The sequence below is a fragment of the Phoca vitulina genome, unplaced genomic scaffold (assembly GCF_004348235.1).
Source record: "Phoca vitulina isolate PV1807 unplaced genomic scaffold, GSC_HSeal_1.0 scaffold4, whole genome shotgun sequence".
Taxonomy (NCBI): Eukaryota; Metazoa; Chordata; class Mammalia; order Carnivora; family Phocidae; genus Phoca; species Phoca vitulina.
Window position 1 is genome coordinate 74270794 of NW_022589707.1, and position 25194 is coordinate 74295987.

The following is a 25194-nucleotide window of genomic DNA, read 5'->3' on the forward strand; positions in this document are numbered from 1 at the left end:
GGGAAATTGTTCCCAGGCAGAAAGTGGGGTGATCATGGAGATTATCTTGTGAGTTTTTCTTCTTTTAGTCATGTGCTGTCTATTATCCCTTACCTAGAAAGAATTACCTCATGTAGTTTGTCAGTTTTATAGTTGCTCACTGCAGGAAGGCTCTTCCGGTATTAGCTACTTCATCATGGCCAACTGCCATATTGCCCTCCAGAAAGATGTTTTGGAATGCGTTTTCCACCAAGTGTTTGAAAACAGCAATTTCCTTTATATCCATGCCAACTAGGTTTTATCATTATTTTAAGATTTGCAGATTAAGTGGGTATTTTTATAATTTCATACATATATATACAGTTTTAAAAATGGATGTACTTTTTCATATATACACAGTTTATATACAAATCATATATATATTTATATATATATAATTATATAATATAATCTTCAAAATGTTTGAAACTTTTGCTTGGAGACACTCCCAAAGTATTTTAGTACATCCCAAATAAGTCATTGATTTTATATATTAGTAGAAAATATATTATTTTAGCTAAACTTAAGCAGAAAGAAAATTAAAAATTAATAGGCATATAAAAAACTAATTTTGTAGTCTCTTCTTTGACAAATACAGACAACTACCAAGAAACAATATAGTTTACAAAGAATTGTAAACTCATCTTCTGTGATACTCAAATGCTTGAGCAGATATATATTTCTTCTGTAAAGTTTGTTTAAAATCAACCCTTCTAAAAATTTTAAGTCTGTGGTCTGACATGGGAACCAACACCCAAATTTTCTAAGAAACTCCCTAGGTGATTTTGAGTGAGATAGTTTGAACACCATATTTTGAGAAACTATTTGTTCAATAGAACATGGTCTCTAAATGAACATGGATGGTAGGTCCTTGGGAGTGAAATGAAATTAATGGTATCGCAAATAAACTTGAAAGTCACTGAGTTCTGTATTTTCTTCACAGTGCAGAAAAGTATTTTAACAACTCTGAAAGGTTCTTCAGCAAGAAATAAAGAAACCTCTTTAACCTAGGTTAACCTAGTACTATCTAAATTGACTTGACCCTACAAACTTTTTAACATCATCACACTTCAAGAGATCCTGGATAGATAGAATTTGTTGATACCATCTTCCCAAGGGCCTCCCCTCAAATAGAGACACTGAGATGCCTTTGATGGCCAAGTGGGGCTCTAACTGCCCTAAGGGGTGCCGCTGAAGGTTGTCAACATCAGGGCACTTAAATTACCTATTGAGTGTGAAAAGCTCTGTTAAGTGTGAGAAATTGTGCTAAATGACCTAGTTTAGAAATATTTCTTTTGTTGTTGTTGTTGTTGTTAAAAGAACATTCATGAATAGAATCGCTACCTTTTAAAAGTATATTTGGTAAACTATTAATAAAAATTATAAATTTATGATTCAGTTTTAGTCCCACATTTTTAAAAAATACTTTTAAAAGAATGTAGCAGCAGTTTGATAAACTAACAGGAAAAAATCTATTTTGAATACATACTTAAACTAACATGAAACAAGGCAGCCAACTGGTAAGATCTAATTTTAGAAACTTATCATGTAGAATGTCCAATCATTCTTCCCTCATTTATCTGTAAAGCTTTCATTTGTCACACAGAGTTATTGCAGGGTTTTTTTTTTTTTTTTTTTTTTGGCTTTAATTATTTTTTTTATTTTAATAAATTGGTTCAGAAAATCAAGATGAAGGAAGAATTGTCATTTAATAAATATACTGATTTTATCTTTTATAATACTAATTTCATGAATAAACACTACAACTGATTTTCCTGCAATAATTTGCCTCGGAAATCATACTTAGTGCTGCTTAGGTTGACATCTAGGGGCACCATGGTGAAGACAGGAAAAAGAAGAATGTGTTGAGTATATGACTTTGAGATTTGTGTGTTTGTCTTTACTAAATTGAATAAGGCCGCTCATTAGCTGGTAGAAATTCCTATTAATCACGAAAACCTAGAATCAGGTTGACTACGTAATTTGCAAAGCCTGGTGCAAACTGAAAATTCAGAGTCACTTGTTTAAAGTTATTAAGAACTTCCAGGAGGTAAGGGCAGAGCATGAAACCAAGCATGGGCCTCTGACTGCAGGAACTTGCGTGGTTATACAGGTCTTACACCCACGAGGGCGGCCCTGACTAGAATATTCTTACAGATGAGCAATTGGGGGAAGGGCTCTGACGAGAGATCTGATTAAGGAGGCAGTGTTCCCCCAAATCCCCAGGTGACCAGTGGCAAGCAGGCAGTTTGGCACAGCAATTTCCAGTGAAACCCCCTAAGGATTGTAGTTTAAGTGAGACTCAGCTGATAGATACACAAATGACTACTTTTATGAATGGGTGGGTGATGAGCTATGTTTGATCACCTGTTTGAGGCAGCCAACATTTACTGTGCTATAAATTCAAGCTGTTCTTTTGTCTGGAGACAGTGGAAAGGTTTAAGGATAATATTGCTATGATTCCTTATATTAGAAAAAAAAAATCCTAGGTGGTCTAAAATGTATAAGGCAGGAAAGAAGCTTGTCAGGGGACTTTTATTTAAAGAGTCAATGAAACAAAAGAAAATTAAAATGACTAATGTGGGTTGGTGAGTCTACTATGTTATCTTTATATATAGGTTTATATCATGCAAGTCACTTAGAAAACGTGTCCTACTCGGTTCATGTCACAATGCTTCAATATACTCAAGTTATGACTATTTTCTATATCTCATAGATGAGAAAATCGGGGTTCAGAAAAAATGATGATTCCAATAATGTCAAAATTTTAGTAGGTGGTTGAGCTATAAATAAAAAAAAAATAACTTGGGCGCCTGGGTGGCTCAGATAGTTAAGCGTCTGCCTTCGGCTCAGGTCATGATCCCAGGGTCCTGGGATCAAGTCCCACATCGGGCTCCCTGCTCCTTGGGAGCCTGCTTCTCCCTCTGCCTCTCTCTCTCTCTCTCTGTCTCTCATGAATAAATAAAATCTTTAAAAAAAATAAAATAAAATAACTTGTCCTTATTGAAGATATACTATGTACCAGACACCATGCTAAGCAATTTCCACGGATTATTCATTTAGTTTTTATTAGTCAGAACTCTTTCACCTGAAAGTGAGCATACACCGTTCTTAATCTGGTTTTAAAAAAATAATGTCCTATGTGTGTGTTCAACTGGGAAATGAAGGAGGCAGCCTCAGACATAGCTGCATTCGTGCTAAAATGATGTTGTCAGGAATTTATCTCACTGTCTTTCAGCTCTGCTTTCCTCTGTATTTATTCTCAAAGGGAGTCTCTGCATGTGGTGGGAAGGATGGTCCTGCACCTCCAGATTTATAATATCTAACTCCCAGGGAAGGCTGGGCCCTGACTTGTTTCTGTGCCCATTCCTGCATGAATCACCAGGGCAAAGGGATACACTTATTGGACAGGCCTAAGTCATGGCATCTGCCTGGAGCTGGAAGAGAGATACACACACCATTCCTTAACTGCATAGACTGAGAATGAGAGACGTGTTTCCAAAAGATGTCTCGGTGTTACTACCCAAAGAAGGGGACATGATTCTGGGTAGGCCTTAGGAGCAGATTTCCATTACAGTAGGTGCAATTATTATTTATATTTACACACAAGCAAACTGAGGCTTGAGGGAAAAAGAAGGATACTCTGCTTCACTGTAAATATATTGTAGAGATGGAGCTTATCCCAAGGAAGTCAAAACAATACCCCAAATTCTACAAAACAATAAAAAAGACATTTATGTTTTGAGTACATTCAAGGAACGCCAGCCTCACTACCCTCAGAAAGAATACATTCGGTAACTACATTATCATCTTCAAACTAAAAGGTTCAAAGATTGCTTTATGTGGACCTGTGTAATTGGGAGTTTTATGGACATTCTGGAATGTGCATCTTTCAATGACTAACATTTTCATGGGAACACCCTACTCAAAAAACCATAAATTCTATAACGTGAACTCTTGAGTGCTGTGCCTGTTTATTTTTGCATCCATACTAGATACAGTGCCTACGCACTGAAGGCACTCAGTAATTTCCTGTTGAATCAGTGAGTGAAAATGGGTGGGAGACAATCCAAGTCAACTTAGTTACTTAGTAGTGAACGATACAGCCCAGGAATACCTCGGAAGTATTTTGTATATGGGGAACTGAAGGATTTGTATGTCTTGAAAAAGAAGCTATAGGTGTCTACCATGACTGCATTTTGAGAGTAACTACCCCATTAACATGGGCCTGCTTAGGGAGCAGCGGCAAACTGTATATTGGCTCTTTCAACCGATTGAAATGACACTGACACATTGATGACTCTAAGTACTAGTTTATGCCGTGCCTTCGTCATGATGACATTGGACCAGATTAAACCTATGTCTTCAGAATCTGAACTGGAGTTTGTAACAAAAGGAGAAATACAAAGACATCCAGGGTAGAGCCTTGTAAATGGTGTACACTGGAGTTAGGATATTTGTTTCTCAGCCCCTAAGTACTAGAGATCCTGACCAATCATCTAAGTTGTTGACCAACTACCAGAACTATTTTTCTCCTAAGTTTTTTATTTTAACTCTAGTATAGTTAGCATACAGTGTTATATTAGTCTCAGGTGTACAATATAGTATAGTATTCAGTAATTCTATGCATTACTCAGTGCTCATCATAAGTGTACTCTTTAATTCCCATCCCCTATTTCATCCATCACCAACCCACCTTCCCTCTGGTAACCATCAGTTTGTTTTCTATAGTTAAGAGTCTGTTTTTTTGGTTTGCCTCGCTCTCTTTTTTTTCCCCCTTTGCTCATTTGTTTTGTTTCTTAAATTCCACATAGAAGTGAGATCATATGGTATTTGTCTTTCTCTGACTTACTTTGCTTAGTATTATACTCTCTAGCTCCATCTATGTTGTTGCACATGGCAAGATTTCATTCCCTTTTATGGCTGAATAATACTCCATTGTATATATACACCACCTCATCTTTATCCATTCATCAGTGGATGGACACTTGGGCTGCTTCCATAATTTGGCTATTGTGAATAATGCTGCAATAAACATAGGGGTGCATGTATCTCTTTGAATTAGTGTTTTTGTATTTTTTGGGTAAATGCCCAGTAGTGCGATTGCTGGATCATAGGGTAGTTTTATTTTTAACTTTTTGGGAAAACTCCATACTATTTTCCAGAGTGGCTGCACCAGTTTGCAGTCCTGCCAACTGCACAAGGGTTTTTTTTTTCCACGTGCTTGCCAACATTTGTTTCTTGTGTTTTTGATTTTAGCCATTCTGACATGTGTGAGGTCAACTACTAGAACTGTTGCTGTGTCTTTTAAATAGTCCAGTTTCAGTGAGGTCTGGCATTTGGTAAAATAACAGCATAAACATCTATAATTCTGTTCACATTTTAAATAGGATAATGCCAAACGGCAGTGTCCAGAGAAAGGCAAGCAAAAAGGTGTGGTTTTGAATTTTATTAATTTTTTAATTTTTTGTTCTTTTATTTATTTGAGAGAGAGAGAGCACGCACAAACAGGGGAGAGGGGCAGAGGGAGAGGAAGAAGCAGACTCCCTGCTGAGCAGGGATACAATGCAGGGCTCTATCCCAGGACCCTGGGGTCATGACCTGAGCCAAAGGCAGACGCTCAATTGACTGAGCCATCCAGGCACCCTGGTTTTGAATTTTAATAAGTGTACTTGAAGAGAGTGTTGATGTTTAGACCAGAGGAAGAGATTATAAAGATAAATGTGGAGGGGTGTAAAAAAGAGATTGAGTGTATTCTTGGTAGCTATAGAAGAAAGGCCAATCAATAAAAGAGACACAGAGATAGATTTAACTGAAGAAGAAATTTTTCAATCTTTTGCTGACTTGTGAAAGATGATCTTGGACAATAAAATTGTAGTGATATATATGAAATTTCATTAGATAGAGATTCTTCAATGTAAAGAATGTATTGTCCAGTTTTATGGACAATTTTCCTTTTTTTTTTTTTCATAAAACTAGGCTAATTATTAGAGGTGGACTTAGCATAAAATTGAGAGTTCCTCATTTGCAATTCTTTGGGGAAGACACAAACAACTCTGTTTTTGTATTTACGAATTATTTTCCCTAAAGAAGGCTTCCCAATTACATAAATTCAAGATCTCATAAAGCCTAAATTAACTATTGTTAAAAGTGATGATTAACAATGCCACAAAGATTTAAAGCTATTGTATTCATATTTGAATCCACACTTTTGAATGACTATTCTAATTTATGCATTAAAAACTTTAATATATGGAATTCTAAAAAGAACCAATATATTCATTTGTGATGCACTGATGAAGATTGAACCAGTATAATGAAGAACTCTGCAGAAATATTAGCTCATAAAGTACTAATCCATGCCTAAACATGGAAGAGTAAAGGAATTAAATGGGTATTTATTTTCTTGAAATCAGAATTAAATAATACATTTTCATCATAGAACCAGGCACATAGTAGGCATTCAATAATTATGTGTTTCTCTCTGGTGATCTTGCATTTCTATGATTTTATTTGAACTTGATTTTCAAGTAGAAATGTTATCAGTTCTTAAAGTTACTTATATTTTTGCGAGAGTTTCAGATAAGTTGACATTCAGTTTTACTTGGTATAAAAATATATTTTTACCTTTAAAGGTCTTAAAATAAAAGGGAATCTACTCATCATTACCAGCAAAACAAAAAAATAACTCAAACAGGAAGACAAGCAGTAAATAAAAGTGGTGTTCTTGCTTTTATTGCAAATGAGTCAAAAGCAAGTATTACATTATCTTTTTATTAGCCCATTTTTATAGCCACTTTTGGGGTAATATCTTATAAATGGCATGAATAAAGTATGTTTGTTGTGGCTTCTTTCAAAAGAAATGATGATTTGTGTAAAATATTGCTCACATAGTTAAGACATTAGGTTAAAAACAGGAGCCAGTTGTCTCATTTGAGAATACTTAATTTTTTTCAGAGCTGATAGTTTTATCTTTGGGAATCCCTGTAGTCAAGATTCCCTTTCTTGCAATTTTATTTGGGACTATGGTTATACCCAGTCTCTGCTCAGTCTCTGCTCAAGAAAGAGGTCATTGCTGTCAGAGAGAATGACAGTGATCCTTACAAACTGCAGCAGGGAACCATAAAACTCTGTTGTGACCTCTTCAAAAAAAAAAAAAAAAAAAAATAAAATTTTTATTATAACATGACCTAAAACCAAGATGGTTTTATGCCCTCATTCTTTACACACACACACACACACACACACACACACACACACACACACACACCCATACACACAATTCTACACAAACCCTGCCCTAGCTGTTACAATTTCAAAGCTTTCATTTTAGGGATTTTGGTATATTTTATTCCCTCAGAAGTTTCCAAGGTTCTTGGTGATGAATTGTTAATAGAAATTGAGGAACACCTGCAACCACATTCATCCAGTTTAATTGTGACATGTCTCTGCACAGCATCCCCAAATATTGTTTTTCCCTTCAGATTTATACATGTATTACTTATCTTCCAAGAAAAATAGTAGAAATTGTTACCAGGGCTGATTCTAGGGAAGCCGATAGTAAAACAGAGAAATTTCAAAGAGTTTTAATTATACCTAGAGCTTTCAAAGCTTTGAGATTGTTATTTATCTTAGAATATGGCATAAGAAATGAATTTTAAATTACAGAATATAGTTTGAAACTTCTAAGATCAGGTGCACATAATTTGTATCCTCACAGGGTTCAGGGATTGTTCTGGCAAAATCCTTAAGTCTTGTTCTTCTGTGCATTTTTATTATTATTTAGTAGGTTTTAATTTTTTAGTTGGTAGCATTTTAAAGTAGAGTTTATTTTTTTATTAAGAATTATTTTGAGGGACACCTGGCTGGCTCATTCAGTAGAGCATCTGACTCTTGATCTTGGGGTCATGAGTTCAGCCCCACATTAGGTGTAGAGGTTACTTTAAAAAAAAAGTAATATTTTGAATCTTTCAATTAGGCTCATAAGATACAACATGTAAATGAAAAATAAAAAAAATTTAAATTTTTAAAAATTAAAAAAGAAAAAAGAAAAAAAGAAAATGTAAAGGTGAAATAGGATTTTTTTTTTTTTTTTTTTTTTCTGAGAGGGGCAGGGGATAGGGGCAGAGGGAGAGGAAGATAGAGAATCCCAAGCAGTCTCCATGCCCAGCACAGAGTCTAACGTGGAGCTCAGTCTCAGGACCCTGAGATCATGACCTGAGCTGAAATCAAGAGTCCCATGCTTAACCACCGGAGCCACCCAGGTGCCCTGAAATGGGATCTTTTATGTCAGAGATACTCTTGCTTGTGGAAAACAGGCCAGTTTGAGATGTGGAATTTGGAAATTATGGTATTCATCACAAAATGATTCCTAGTTGTAAATTTAGCCTGGTAAAACTCAGTTCAAATGAACTTTTTTTTTTTTAAGAGAGAGAGAAAGAGAGAGAATCTCAAGCAGGTTCCATGCCCAGCGTGGAACCTGAATGGGGCTTCATCTCAGGACCCTGAGATCATGACCTGAGCGTAAATCAAGAGTCCGTTACTTAACCAGCTGAGCCACTGAGGCTCCTCTCAAATGAACTCTTACTGACGTTTCTCAACAGAATTTAAAAATGTTCCAGTATCTGTTGATAATAATGTGATAGTGCATCTTTCCAAATCATATACCCACAGTTACATGCTCATACTTAAAAGTAATGACTTGATATTTATGATAGAGTTCATTAATTATTATAATAGAAACATGTTTTGGTGAGGAAATATATTTTTACTTTATCAAATAATTTGCAAATTTGCTTTAACCCAACATTGCCAAATCTCAACTAGCTTCCTTTAAACCTCAAATTTATGTGATTAGTAGAGTGGCAAAATTATATGCTTAGAAGTAGAAAATTATATGTGACATATGAAACTATCTTAACTAAAAATATTGGCATAAATAACATTTCCTGCATGTATTACATTTATTGGGCATCTCTGTTTTTGGCAATCTCATTGGAACTATGAGTAAATTTTTTATTTGCTTAAGTTTATTTGGACCATCTAATTTCATATTTTCCCCTGAATTTTAAGAGTATCCGAAAAACATTTCCTGAGTATGTGTATGTGTGAAAACAGTAGAATTATTCTATGAATAGGTGTCCACATCTGATCTGAGACCACAGTTATGTTTCTGCTCTGAAAATTATTTTGAATTGTGAGTAAAACGTTTTACTGTGTCTGAAATCTCTCCCAACTTTAGATCATATGTAAATTTCTAGTACTAGTGTTTATAATATGATTATCATAAAAATTCACTTGTAATAATCTTTTTTCTCAGATAATCAAATCATTATGTGTCAAGGTTAACAAAACACGGAGTCTCACTTTTTATAAAGTTGGTTTGGAGATTTAAGTAATATTCTTAAGGGCCAAACTTAAAATTATGTATTACTACTTGAAGAATACACACCACTGGGTTCAGAAACAGAACTTTTGACTTTATCAGACATTTGGACATTCTCTCCTTCTCTCATAACTATGACTATACCAAATATGTACAGAATATAAGATGTTATATTGGTTCATTTTGAATTATATAGAATCTCCATTTACACATGTGAGATTTGGACTATAGCTCAATATATACAGTCTCTTTTTGATGACTAAGTAATTACATAAATAGTATTCCAAGTGCTAAGTCGGTGGTCTTATGTTTAAATGTCTTTCTTTCCTGCATCTCATTGTGTGTTTTGTCCTTTGGTTTAGATCGAGGCACTGTGCAGAAAGTGGTGGTTCTTCCTGCTAACGGCTCCGCCAGGGGTGAGCTCATTCTGGAGGAGCTAGAAGTCTTTAAGGTTTGAGCATCTCTTCTGTTAATCTCAGCACATGCATGATGGATGGAATTCTTTAATCTCAGGGCCCCTTGGGAGGAAAAAAATATTTGATAAAGGATCAAATAAATATAAGTTTTTGAGGGTAGGAAACACCAGATAAAATGAGAAATATCGAACAAATATTTTTCTGAAGTATTTTTTTTTACATTTCAAGTTATCTTAACTTTGAAAGATTCGTTTTTTCAACTATTATCATAACTCAAAGAATTTTGGTCATCATTATTTTTATAAATGGGTTCTTGTGGTCAAGGTCTAAAAGACTTGCCAGCAAAGGGCTTTTATCATTTGCTTCACAAGCCACTGAAACCCAAGTGCCTTACATTATTGATTGTTAGATAAACTTTCCCATATTTTTTTATCCAGGAATTTTAAGAAAAACTGTTTTGTTTTCTGTTTTATTGCTTTCAATTCAAATGTCACTCAAGCTACATAAAACAAATGGTGTCTCTTTACCACTCAAAGCTTCATGTTCTGCTGAACTTGAGATTTCATTATTATTCTCTTTGTTCTTAAATTTGGGCTTAACAAAAAGGAAAAGAAAGAAAAACAATACACAACACCAACAAAAAGGCACACAGAGGGAAGTTCAGTCTTATAAGGCATCACCTGCTCAGGGCAGAGTGCCTGTTCTTTTCTGGATCTGTGACCCGGGAGAGCAGATCTGTGGTGTCCCTTCCCTCCTTAAAATGTAAGCCGCTGTAGTTCAAGTGATTTCTCTGATAAACATTTGGAAAGATGGATAAACCACAGCCAGAGGAGCTGTTAGGATTGCAAAGATACTTTGGCATGGAATCAGTCCTATTGCAGACGACTATTTCCAACTACATCAATCAAGAAGAAACGGCCCATGGGCAGGTGCTGCCGCCCTGGAGTCACCAGTGCTGCCCGCCCTCGGTCAACCCCACTGGGTTCTTTGACGTCACCTTGGACTGCGAGCTCTTGGGCTGCGTCTCCTTCAAGCTGCTTTCAGAGTTCCAAAGACAGCAGAGAACTTTTGTGGTCTGAGCACTGGGGAGAAAGGATTTAGTTATGAAGATCCCTGCTTTTACAGGATTATTCCAGGATTTCTGGGCCAGGGTGGTGACTTCACGCACCATCATGGCACTGGCCACAAGTCCATCGATGGGGAGAAATCTGATGATGAGAATTTCATCTGAAGCCCATGGGTCCTGGCACCTTGTCTATGGCAAATGCTGGACCCAACACAAACGGTTTCCAGTTTTTCATCAGCACTGCCAAGACTGAGTGGTTAGATGGCAAGCATGTGGTCTTTGGCAAGGTGAGGGAGGGCAGCAATATTGTGGATGGAGCGCTTTGGGTCCAGGAATGGCAAGACCAGCAAGAAGATCACCACTGCCGACTGTGGACAAATCTAATAAATTTGAATTATGTTTTATCTTAACTACTAGCCCATTCCTTCTGTAGCTTAGGAGAGCACCCCTTCTCCCCCATCTGCTCGAAATATCCTATAATCTTTGTGTGCTCGCTGCAGTTCTATGGGTTCATATTTTCCTTACTCCCCTCCAAGTCTAGCTGGATTGCAGAGTTAAGTTTATGATGATGAAATAAAACTAAACAACAACAACAAACCAAACAAACAAACGGTCCATGGACATCAAAAGACCAGAGTCAGCCTTTAACTGAGTAAAATTAGCACTCAGGACTCTCAGGAGCAGACTATTGCTGGTTTAGTCCGTTGCTTTGCTTAGTTGAGCGGACTCAGAATATATTGACTTATTAATACATGTTCCCACAGTCACCAAAATTATTGAATTTATAAGCACATAAGTGATCAAGATGCATTGTTTAGATTATGCTAATACATTTTAAATGTAAAGAAATATTTTTTAAAAAATAACCAAATGAAATCTGAGGAAAATTTTGAGGAACTCTGGAACTTTTTTTGTGATATTATCTAAACATTCAATCTAAAAAAAAGTGGTATTATCTAAACATTCAATCTAAACAGTCAGTTGCAACAGATTTTGATCACTGCTTAGAAATACACATACACATACAAAAATGTATTGCAATTTATATCCACCCAGGCAACTACTAATAGCTGTACTCCAATTCAAGTTAAGTTTGAGGAAGCTGGCTCCGGAACTCCGGAAAATTTTCCAGTGTGTTATTGAATTTACAATTTTTAATGCTAGACTCACTTTGGAATAAGTTTCTTTGTGATTGGCATGTTAATATTGTGCTTACAAAATGTTAACTATGTACATTCAAGTGCTTTTTTCTATGTCTTGCTTTATAAAGGAATTGATTGTTTCACTAGATTAACCAAAATTGCATTATATGTAAAAAATATTTTGTCCTTGTTCAATTCAATACGGACAACTTGGCTGACCAAAATGACATAGAGTACCTTGTTCTGGAATTTGCTTGAAGAGAGCAAAAATGCCATATGGCAGAACTTCATTTTTAATTCTGAAATGTCATTTTTTGATAATCAGAAAACATTGAGTTTGACACAAACCCAAACATGTAAGTTAATGGAAAGCTCTTAAAGAAATGTGAGTCATTCTGATCATGTGCTAACTACTTATGGTCTGTTATATGAGTTGTGCTAGTGTTATCATCATGAAGAATAAACTCTCAGTGCAAAAATAGAGTCAGTCAAAATGCATGTGGGGGACATCAGCCCAAGAGAGAGACTAAAAACATTTGAGCTTTCTTGTGGATGTGTGTGCCCGTGACTGATATAGCTAAATTGAGAGACACAGTTGCCAAATACAGTTCCTTACTGTCTTCAACATGGTGTTTGTGTCATATTTTCTGAGGTGAGGTAAAAATAACTGGGTGTGTATGATATACTGTGATTAGCACGTGAGGAAATAATGCATTTGAATTGAAACAAATTCCTTAGCGAAGTGTCACACTGATATATCGCAGAAAACTCAATGTAACTTTAAAAAACCAGACACTTTGTTTCTATAGAGTGCAGAACCATAATCTCTTCTTTTAACCCTCTGTTCAGAATATTTCCTGAAAATACAGCCAGCTTCCTCAAACTTAACTTAACTGGAGTACAGCTATTAGTAGTTGCCTGGGTGGATATAAATCGCAATACATTTTTGTATGTGTATGTGTATTTCTAAGCAGGGATCAAAATCTGTTGCAACTGACTGTTTAGATTAAATGTTTAGATAATATCACCATTTTCTCTTTTAAACGTGTGTAAGAAAACACACTTCCAGAATGTGAAATAATTGTAGGTACAGTTAATTTTGAGAGCTTGCTCTCCCTTGAGTTATCGAAATAAAACTTAACAGATATTTATCAGGTTATCACAAGTCTAATTTTTAAAAGGAACTAATAATGTTTAAGAAGGAAAGTTTATGAATAGAGTGACGTTCAAAAAGGATTACTATTTCAGAAAATTCTTAGGTGCTTTCACTAATTCACATTTATCAAAAGAGGACATTTTCTTTTTCTTTTTTTTTTTTTAAGATTTTTATTTATTTGACAGAGAGAGACACAGCGAGAGAGGGAACACAAGCAGGGGGAGTGGGAGAGGGAGAAGCAGGCTTCCCGCGGAGCAGGGAGCCCGATGCGGGGCTCGATCCCAGGACCCTGGGATCATGACCTGAGCCAAAGGCAGACGCTTAACGACTGAGCCACCCAGGCACCCCAAAAGAGGACATTTTCTAACAGTATTTCTTCGTTTGCAACGGGAGAGTTAATAAGTATGATGCAGGCTAATACATCTTTGCAAAGCTACATCTGATGCACGGTAGCGTCTTATGCAGACTGCTTGTGTTGTGAAGGAATAACATGGCGCACCATGCCGCAGCATCTTACCCACCCCCACCCAAGCCTAAGTTTTATTCATTGGATTCAGTATGCGAAGATATAATTTTTTTAATTCTTCCAAATTACTCAGATTTTGTTTTTCTAAAGACTATATTGATAATGTGTTGTAATTGCTACTTTTTTTTTTTTTTTTAACTTAAGCATATATTTGTAAAACACCTTACTCCCAACAGAGGAAATGTACTTTAGGGACAAGTATTGCTAAACTTTGAATATATGTGCATATATAGAGAAATGATGATTTCTTGAATTTTAACAAACAAGAGTCTATTTTTAATGCAAATCTTTTTAAAGGATTATTTGAACAGCTAACGATGTTTGTTTGTTTTTTAATTTTTCAGAATCGTGCTCCTATAACAACAATGAAAATTTCATCCAAAAAGGTAAAACAACCCCATTTTTATTTTCTTTACATTTTACAAATTTTACTGTTAGGAAAAAATATTTTGTAATTTTGGAAAAATTAATTTTAGTGTTAGAAAAATAATTATTATTTACAGTAACCACAAAAGCACCTTTAATTTTGATGCATAATTTAAAAGCTTTTAATGGAAAACAAAATAGGTCTGTTTTGTATAAAAACCCAGGAGAGCAGAACATATAAATATATACAGCAAGATATTCCAACATTTTGTACATCCTATGTTCTCAAATGTTACAGTGTGTGAAGCCAACCAAAATAAAAATAATCTTTTGAATGAAGAATTCAGTATAATGTTTGGGCTACTATAGCATCACAAACATTCTCAGGGGCTTGGAATGAGTAATCAGTCCTCTTCCGAGTTCCTGCTGCTATCACATGTTTGAAATGTGCAATGCATTCTTTTATGCTTATTGCTAAGGAAGTGCTGTTTTTTAGAGTTTATACATGTCTTTAAAAAAAATCTGAATGCCTCAAATCTAAGCCATATAAGGATTCAGGTTTGAGGGAAGAAATCTTTGACTATGATTATCAGAAATGTTTCATTTTCTAATTTGTGCCTGCACATGCAAATACACAATGATCACAAAAAAGGAAAAGCCCTATTCCAGTCTCTACCTGTGCAACACATACACCTCTCCAGCCCCCAAGGTGTTCTCTCTGGAAGAAAGTTCTAAAGGATGGAGTCATATAGTCAGAAATGGAGTAGGCTTCAGAGCAGGATGGACATGCATTTGAATCCCAACTTGTCCATAAATTGTGGATAAGTCGTTAAACTTCACTGACTTAAGTTTCTGCCTCTACAAGGTAATGCTTTTCTCACAAATGAGTTAATTTATATAAATTGCCTAAAATAAAGCAGGTCCTTGGTAACTGTTGTTTAAAGAGCCTGAGACTTATTTTTCTTGGAATATGGAATAAAGGTTTTAAGTGTTAGCACAACTGATGACATAAGGTTCGTGTTCTTTGCCTTATTTGGTCTGTTGCAGATGAAGAAGTATTCCACAGTCAATCCTGTGCTCTTTTCACTTGACTCAATTTTATGAAGAAAAATAAATAGGGTACGATAGAGCTAAAGATCTCATCTGTAAAAATGTTTGTATGGTGCATAACAAACATTTTCCCAAGTAACAAGAAGCCATTTGTCATTTTCCCCAATGTCCCAGGGAGCTGATCCCAAGTTAGAATTGTCTTTGAAGTCAGCAGGGAAGCCCCTTGTTTACAGTAGTTTAATGAGAAGAGAGACTATCGGAGCAAAATTCAGAATGGACGCAGAGCCATTTGTGAGGCACGGTCTAGTATACAATTAGTGATTCATGTTACGCTTCAACTTGTAATTCAGCTGGTATACTCAGAGTTCACAGTCCATTCCATTAAATTGCAATATGCAATACACATATACGCACAGGAAAAAATGACTATTAAATCTGTCTTCAACATCTTATATTGTAGATAATTAAAAATGTTTCTTTGAATCATTAGATTCAGGGCAGTGTAATTATTTGAGTTTTGGGGAACTCATTTGCACAACTGCCTACCTCATTATTTTTTCAGTGAGAAAGAAGTACAAATTGCCAATGGTATTTTATGTACATTTAAATACTATGAATTTAGTACCTTCCCTAGTCTTCAAATTATTTTATTTTCTATCTTATACTTCTTTATTCTCTAATTTATTCTTGCATTCCATATAGCAGAAAATAGTTGGGTTAATTTAAAAAAGGTAATTTCTAGAATGAAACTACTTGTATTCTTTCCTTAAATAAAGCAGTTTCCTTTATTTAGCATAGCTGATGCATTCACTATATTATTTATTAATGTGATCAACAAACACTTATTTGAAATTTTCCTAGAGAAATGATTATTGCCAAAATATGCAGTTGTTTTCTTATAGTTTGCCTCAACTGGGGGTCAGTCATTTTCAGCTGAATTTCTGAAAAATTAATCTGAATAAAATAATTGTTTATTAGACAGTAGACTGAGGTATGATTCAAATGATTAATTAGAATTAACAGTGTATAAGGTGATAGTTTGTTAACTGGTCATTTATTCTACTACATTATTTAACATTCATTCAGTGCTTAGGAGTCAGAAACTATTCTAAGTATTTCATGTGGAGTTAGCCCTTACATTCAGTTCTTAAAATAACTCTGTAGGATAGGTACTATATTATCCCAGTTTTACCCAAGAGGGAGCTGAGATTGAGAAAAGTTACACAGCATATTTGTGGTTGAGCTGGGATTTGAATCCCAGATGTCTGCCTCCAGAACCTGATGGACCAATGGTGCTCCTATATTTAAATTTTAAATTATATGTATAGATGTCTTTGTGTGTGTTGCACATGTGAATATATTTGAGTTCCAGCTTAGAGATTCTCTGCTGATTTGAATTATACAATATCACTTCTTTAGAAATAAGCATCAGTTAGAAACTTACCCTTTCGACTCCTGAGAACCAATTTATGCACAAATAAAAGAATTGGAGCAGTATCATCAGAAGTTCTTGACATCCTGCAAATGAAGGAGAGTGAAATCTTTATTTATGACTTAGGATGCTGAAGATCACTGGAGCATACAGAAAGTTTAAGACATGCCTGAATATAAATACTGATATTCTTCTAAGTAATTTAAAAATTGTTCTAATGAGGGAAGGCATGTGAAAAATGTTTTTTTTTAATTTTATCTAATACTGACAGTGTACTTTTTTTTTTTAAGATTTTATTTATTTATTTGAGAGAGAGAATGAGAGAGAGAGAGAGCACATGAGGGGGGGAGGGTCAGAGGGAGAAGCAGACTCCCTGCTGAACAGGGAGCCCGATGCGGGACTCGATCCTGGAATTCCAGGATCATGACCTGAGCTGAAGGCAGTCGCTTAACCAACTGAGCCACCCAGACGCCTGTACTTTTTTTTCCTAAACTTAAAAATGCCCTTTATTTAAGACTTGGAGTTTTCAAATTTACAAGGTGATGGGTTGCCAGATTTGAAGAAAAAGAAAGCTGCCTTGTGCATTCAAAAAATAAAGCAAACATCGTAATTTAAATCTGTAATATATTAGCACAAATCTGAGAGAACAATAAATCCCAATGTCTCAAATGTATGACCATTCTACATAGGGCTGTGAGCTTTTTTTTTTTTTTAAACAGGAAAGTGGTAATACTATAGGCATATTAATGTAAGAAAATTCTATTTATTTTGGCTTTATACCCTCTGTGCTTTGCTTCTTGTTTTTAGTCTATTTTAAAATGAATCTCAGGGTGCGTAGACATATATTATAATGCGTTCCTGCTGAAAGTTCTCTTTTAATGTCGCCATCTGAAATGAATCATAATCATTCCTCCAATAGCAACAGTTGTATGTGAGCTCCAATGAAGGGATTTCCCAAGTGTCTCTGCATCGCTGCCACGTCTACGGTACAGCATGTGCTGACTGCTGCCTGGCAAGGGACCCTTACTGCGCATGGGACGGCCATTCTTGCTCTAGGTTCTACCCAACTGGGAAGCGGTGAGTACCAAACGTTCAGCTGAAAGTCAAAACTGATGTCACCCCTCGAACAGTGTCCACATCATTAGAAAAAATTCTGTTGCCATATTCTTTTAAAACGGCGCTAGAAGTAGTAGCTGTGTTTAGCATCTTGTATAGTCATTGAATGAAGTAAATGGCTACGCTTTATAACTTGAGATTCTCCCAGATATGTGAGAACACAGTACTTTGGAAACATTTGTTTCTCCTCTTAAAGTTCCTCTAGCAACACAATTCCCCACTGTGACCCAGCAAATATTTCAAGCATCATTTAACGTTTTTCACATTACTTGATTTTTTTATATGCTTCTGTATATCATTAAATCCCACCTTCCTAGGGTTTCCCTGTGCCGTTTAATTCTCCTATAATCAGATGTTTGACCTAGTTCAGGCGACAGGAACATTGCTCCAAAATGAGTACACTGAGTTGCTTTCAGAACCTTGATGACATGCATTTACCTCTTAGAATGGGGAGTGCATGGTTGCTGGTCAGATTGAGAGAGTCAGGCAGTCTGAGGCTGAATGCCATTTATCCCAGCAAAGACTTAGATGAGAAACTCTGAGCCAGATTGCACGAAGTTGGAACGAGCCACCAGTAGTGACATTGATTATAGAACAAAGAATATGCAGAATTTAGGGTCGGCCAAGATCAGAGCTATGGGTCGGTCAGGGGAGGTCCTACTGAGGGTGTGATATTTGAACAAGGACTTGAGTGTGATGAGGAATGACACCAAGGCATTATCTGGGAGAATAGCATACCAGAGAGAAGGACCAGAAACTCTTAAAGCTGGAGTGTGTCAAGATTGTTCAAGAAACAGCACTAAGACTAATGGGGCTATCGTGGAATGAGAAAAAGGAAGGGTAGGAAGAAGTGAGGTCAGAATGCCATATGACATAGGACTTGGTAAGTCATTGAAGGCTTTTATTTAGAGTGAAATGGAAAACTACTGAGGGCCTTTGAGCACATGAATGATATTATTTGACTTTTGGTTTGAAAAGCTCATCTGGTTGGGGTTGGCTGAGATTGCAGCCCTGGGGTAGGCAGTGGATGGAGGCAGAGGAGATAGAAGTTGCAAGGCAATTAGAGTACTGTGCGTTCCAGGTGAGATATAATGGTGGCTCACACAGGAATGATAGAGGTGGAGGTGGCATAGGGTCTGATTCGGGATAGAGCTCAGAGAACGTGCTGATGTATTACATGTAAGATGTTAGAGAAATAGAGGACTCAAGAATGAACCAAGTTCTCAGAACTGATCAGATGTAGATGTAATTTCCTGAGAAAGAGAAGACTAGGGGAGGAGCAGGTATGTGGAGGGAAAGATGATGTTAAAAGTGCCTATGAGATATTCAAGTGGAGAGGTTGAGTAGACAGTTAGAAATATGAATTTGGAGTACACAGGTGTGGCCTGGGCTGGACAATTTGAAAGTCATTGGTTTTTAAAGGCATGAAATGTGAAGAGAACTCCCATTCTTTAAACCAGTAGTCCTTAGTATCTGTGTTCAAAGAATCGTGTTCTTCTGTGTCATTTTAAGATTTAGGCAGGAAGTCTCTAGACTCTTTTGATTTCTACATAGAATTTTTGGACCTCATTACCCTGAGATCTTCCATTTGCACTGGACTGGAGATCTGAACCTGGACACATAGTATGAGGAAAGCACATTCCAAATGTAATCTCAAATACATGATTTTTGTAGCCATTGCTGGTAAATTTTAACCATACTTGTTTTATACTCCCAATTACGATAGCAGTGATATTTAAAAATTATTACCATAACTGTTTGTAAGGCCATACATTTTTCTTGGGAAAGACTTCTAAAAATTGTCATATCTAACACCCAGAATGCAGTCTTCTATTAAACAGATTTAATGCTAAAGGGAGCTGAAGCACCACACTTTCTGAGAGAGAAAGTGATACGAGGATCACAAAGTGAATCTTGCCATATCCATTTAGGCTTTTCAGCCTCTCCTGTAATGTGGAGGAATTGGAGATTGGTACTCCTTCCCTGCAAAACTTCCAGACCTTGGCTTTGGTGAACAAGCATTTTTATTTAACAAAGAATATTTCTCAAGTAAAATTCCATACTATATATAGACTATCATTGCATATTTGAGATTTTTTTTTTACATTTTAACATTTCTGCTAAAATATGAGTTGACTCATTTGTTCTCATATTCTCCCTCTAATTACAACCCCAGTAATCCTTTCTAAGATGCGTAAAGGTAGTAGATTCCACATTGTCATCCTAATACCACAAATCATTATCTTTTTTAAGAAATATTTTATTTATTTGGGTGAGACAGACAGAGATAGTGCAAAGAGAGCATGAACGGGGAGGAGAGGGAGAAACAGGCTCCCGCTGAGCAGAGAGCCAGATGTGGGGCTTGATCCCAGGACCCTGGGATCATGACCTGAGCCGAAGGCAGATGCTTAACTGACTAAGCCACCCAGGCACCCCCACATATCATGATCTTGATCATGTCCTTGTAAACAACAAAGAGCTGAAACTATCTTGCAATTTTTTAATGTCAATATCATGCCTGGTATGAAACCAAGTATCATAGGTTAGCTGTTAGAACTAATGAATGAATTCAGTAAAGTTTCAGGGTACAAACTCAACACACAAAAATCTGTTGCATTTCTATACATGAATAATGAGATATCAGAAAGAGAATTTAAGAAAACCATCCCATTTACAATTGCATCAAAAGAATAAAATACCTAGGAATAAATTTAACCAAGAGGTGAAAGACCTGTACACTGAAACTACAAGACACTGATGAAAGAAATTGAAGACACAAATAAATGGAAAGATAATTCACATTCATGGAGTGGTAGAATGATTATCATTAAAATGGCCATACTACCCAAAGCAATCTGCAGATTCGATACAATCCCTATCAAAACTCCAAAGGCATTTTTCACTGGATTAGAGCAATCCTAAAATTTATGGACTCATGAAAGACCCAGAATATCCAAAGTAATATTGAGGAAGAAGCACAAAGCTGGAGGCATCATGCACCTTGATTTCCAACTATATTACAAAGCTATAATAATCAAAATAGTATGCTATTGTCATAAAAGAAGACACATAGATCCATAGAGCAGATTAGAGAGCCCAGAAATAAATCCATACATATACGGTTAATTAATTTACAACAAATAAGGCAAAAATTTACAACAGGGAAAAACAGTCTCTTCAATAAATGGTGCTGGGAAAACTGAATAGCCACATGCAAAAGAATAAAACTAGACTACTATCTTACATTATAGACGAAACTTAACTCAAAATGGTTTAAAGACTTGAATATAAGGCCTGAAACCATAAAACTTCTAGAAGAAAACATAGGCATTAAGGCCCTTGATGTAGGTCTTGATGATGTGTTTTTAGATATGACTCCAAAGCAAAGACAACAAAAGACAAAATAACCAAGTGGGATTATATCAAACTAAAAAGCTTCTACACAGCAAAGGACATCATCAACCAAATGAAAAGGCAACCTACTGAATGAGAAAAAATATTTGCAAGCCATAGACCTACTAAGGGGTTAACATCCAAATACATAAAGAATGCATACAACTGAGTAGCAAAAAAACAAGCAGTCTGATTAAAAAGTGGGCAGATCTGAATAGGCATTTTTCCAAAGAAGACATACAGATTGTCAGCATGTCATGAAAAGGTGCTCACTGTCATTAATCATCAGGGAAATGCAAATGAAAACCACAAGACCTCACCTCACACCTGTCAGAATGGCTATTATCAAAAGGACAATAAATAACAACTGTTGGAGAGGGTGTGGAAAAAAGTTTTGGTGGGAATGTAAATTGGTGCAGCCACAATGAAAAACAGTATGGAGTTTCCTCAAAAAATTACATATAGAACTACCATATGATCCAGCAATTTCACTTCTGGGTATTTATCTGAAGAAAACAAAAACTCTATTTTGGAAAGATATATGCACCCCCATGTTCATTATTTTCAATAGCCAAGACATGGAAACAACCCAAGTGTCCTTCAGCAGATGAATGAGTAAAGATATAAACACACACACACACACAATGGAATACTACTTAGCCATAAAATGAATGCAATCTCACCATTTGTGAAATGGATGGACCTTAAGGGCATATGCTAAGTGAAACAACTCAGAGAAAGACATATACTGTATGATCTCACTTATATATGGAATTTTAAAAATAACAACAAACCAAGCTCATGGAGATAGAGAACAGTGGTTGCCAAAGGTAGGGTAAGGGGTGGAAGAAATGAACAAAGTGGGGCAAAAGGCACAAACTTCCAGTTATAAAATAATTAAGTCATGGAGATGTAATGTACAGCATGGTGACTATAGTTAATAATACTGTATTGCCTATTTGAAAGTTGATAATAGAGTACATCATTTTTTTTTGCATTTTTTATTTTATTACGTTAATCACCATACATTACATCATTAGTTTTTGATGTAGTGTTCCATGATTCATTGTTTGCATATAACACCCAGTGCTCCATTCAATATGTGCCCTCTTTAATACCCATCACCAGGCTAACCCATCCTCACAACCCCCTCACCTCTAGAACCCTCAGTTTGTTTCTAGGAGTCCATAGTGTCTCGTGGTTCGTCTCCTCCTCCGATTCCCCCCCTTCATTTTTCCCTTCCTACTATCTTCTTCTTCTTTTTTTTTCTTTTTTAACATATAATGTATTATTTGTTTCAGAGGTACAGGTCTGTGATTCAACAATCTCACACAATTCACAGTGCTCACCATAGCACATACCCTCCCCAATGTCTATCACCCAGCCACCCCATCCCTCCCACCCCGCACCACTCCAGCAACCCTCACTTTGTTTCCTGAGATTAAGAATTCCTCATATCAGTGAGATCATATGATACATGTCTTTCTCTGATTCACTTATTTCACTCAGCATAATACCCTCCAGTTCCATCCACGTCATTGCAAATGGCAAGATTTCATTCCTTTTGATGGCTGCATGATATTCCATTGTATATATGTATACCACCTCTTCTTTATCCATTCATCTGTCGATGGACATCTTGACTCTTTCCTAGTTTGGCTATTGTGGACATGGCTGCTATAAACATCGGGGTGGATGTACCCCTTCGGATCACTACATTTGTATCTTTGGGGTAAATACCCAGTAGTGCAATTGCCGGGTCATAGGGTAGCTCTATTTTCAACTTTTTGAGGAACCTCCATACCGTTTTCCAGAGTGGCTGCACCAGCTTGCATTCCCACCAACAGTGTAGGAGGGTTCCCCTTTCTCCACATCCCCGCCAACATCTGTCGTTTCTTGACTTGTTAATTTTAGCCATTTGACAGCCACATGCAGAAGAATGAAATTGGACCATTCCCTTATGGTCCATAAGGAACGATGTGTGTGAGTTGGTATCTCATTGAGGTTTTGATTTGGATTTCCCTGATGCCGAGTGATGTTGAGCACTTTTTCATGTGTCTGTTGGCCATTTGGATGTCTTCTTTGGAAAAATGTCTGTTCATGTCTTCTGTCCAATTCTGATTGGATCATTTGTTCTTTGGGTATTGAGTTTGATAAGTTCTTTATAGATTTTGGATACTAGCCCTTTATCTGTTACATCATTTGCAAATATCTTCTCCCATTCTGTCGGTAGTCTTTTGGTTTTGTTGACTGTTTCTTTTGCTGTGCAAAAGTTTTTTATCTTGATGAAGTCCCCATAGTTCATTTTTGCCCTTGCTTCCCTTGCCTTTGGCAAAATTTCTAGGAAGAAGTTGCTGCGGCTGAGGTCGAAGAGGTTGCTGCCTGTGTTCTCCTTTAGGATTTTGATGGACTCCTGTCTCACATTTAGGTCTTTCAACCATTTTGAGTCTTATTTTTGTGTGGGGTGTAAGGAAATGGTCCAGTTTCATTCTTCTGCATGTGGCTGTCCAATTTTCCCAACACCATTTGTTGAAGAGACTGTCTTTTTTCCATTGGACATTCTTTCCTGCTTTGTCAAAGATTAGTTGACCATAGAGTTGAGGGCCCATTTCTGGGCTCTCTATTCTGTTCCATTGATCTATGTGTCTGTTTTTCTGCCAGTACCATACCGCCTTGATGATTACAGCTTTGTAATAGAGCTTGAAGTCCGGAATTGTGATGCCACCAGATTTGTTTTTCTTTCTCAACATTCCTCTGGCTATTCGGGGTCTTTTCTGTTTCCATACAAATTTTAGGATTGTTTGTTCCATTTCTTTGAAAAAAAGTGGAAGGTATTTTGATAGGGATTGCATTGAATGTGTAGATTGCTCTCAGTAGCATTGACATCTTCACAATATTTGTTCTTCCAATCCATGAGCATGGAACATTTTTCCATTTCTTTGTGTCTTCCTCAATTTCTTTCATGAGTATTTTATAGTTTTCTGAGTACAGATTCTTTGCCTCTTTGGTTAGATTTATTCCTTATCTTACGGTTTTGGGTGCAATTGTAAATGGGATCGACTCCTTAATTTCTCTTTCTTCTGTCTTGTTGCTGGTGTATAGGAATGCCACTGATTTCTGTGCATTGATTTTATATCCTGCCACTTTACTGAATTCCTGTATGAGTTCTAGCGGTTTTGGGGTGGAGTCTTTTGGGTTTTCCACATAAAGTATCATATCATCTGCAAAGAGTGAGAGTTTGACTTCTTCTTTGCTGATTCAGATGCCTTTTATTTCTTTTTGTTGTCTGATTGCTGTGACTAGGACTTCTAATACTGTGTTGAATAGCAATGGTGATGGTGGACATCCCTGCCGTGTTCCTGACCTTAGGGGGAAAGTAGAGCCTCCAGTTTTGATTGCACCTCATTGATAGCCTTTTTGATTTCGACTTGGTTAGATTTTAGTTTTTTTATTTCTCCAGAAAGGGTTTCTCTTATACCTTCCATGCTTTTTTCAAGCCCAGCTAGTATCTTTATAATCGTCATTCTGAACTCTAGTTCCGACATCATACTAATGTCCGTATTGATTACGTCCCTGGCAGTCAGTACTGCCTCTTGTTTTTTTTGAGGTGAGTTTTTCTGTCTTGTCATTTTGTCCCAAGGAGAATAGATGAATGAGAGAACAAAATGCTAACAGGGTAACAACAACCCCAGAAAAATATACACTAAACAAATCAGAAGAGACCTGAAACTGGGGGAAAAGAAAGGGAAAGAAAGAAAAAAGAAAAAAAAAGAAAAAGATTAAAAAAAAAAGAAGAATATGATCAAATATGATCAGGCTGGTGAATAGATCAATGCCACACATTACATTTTGGACTTATTTTGGTCTGTTAGAAGAAAGTGCCTCCCAAAATTTTAAAGAAAGAAAAGCTTATATATGTACAAAAATAAGGTTAAATATGAAGGGATGGAATATGACTGTAAAGATGAAAATTATAAAAGATTTTATATAAAGGAATTGATAAGAAGTTGGTTGAAAACAGAAAGAAGAGAAATTAAAAAAAAACAAAAGGGGAGAGAATGTGATCAGGCGGGAGACTAGAACAAAGCCATCCACTAGAGATTTAGGGTATATTTTGGTCTGTTAGAA

The 25194-nt window shown here is 36.3% G+C and overlaps 1 protein-coding gene across 1 annotated transcript in view; it reads left to right on the forward strand.

Annotated features, from left to right (window-relative positions):
• Nucleotides 1-25194, forward strand: part of SEMA3C (semaphorin 3C) — a 177506-nt gene that overhangs the window by 137932 nt on the left and 14380 nt on the right. The window contains exons 13-15 of the mRNA XM_032402283.1: nt 9766-9854; nt 14054-14095; nt 17477-17634. Of these exons, the coding sequence (XP_032258174.1) occupies nt 9766-9854; nt 14054-14095; nt 17477-17634 (289 nt within the window). The remainder of the gene's footprint in view (nt 1-9765; nt 9855-14053; nt 14096-17476; nt 17635-25194) is intronic.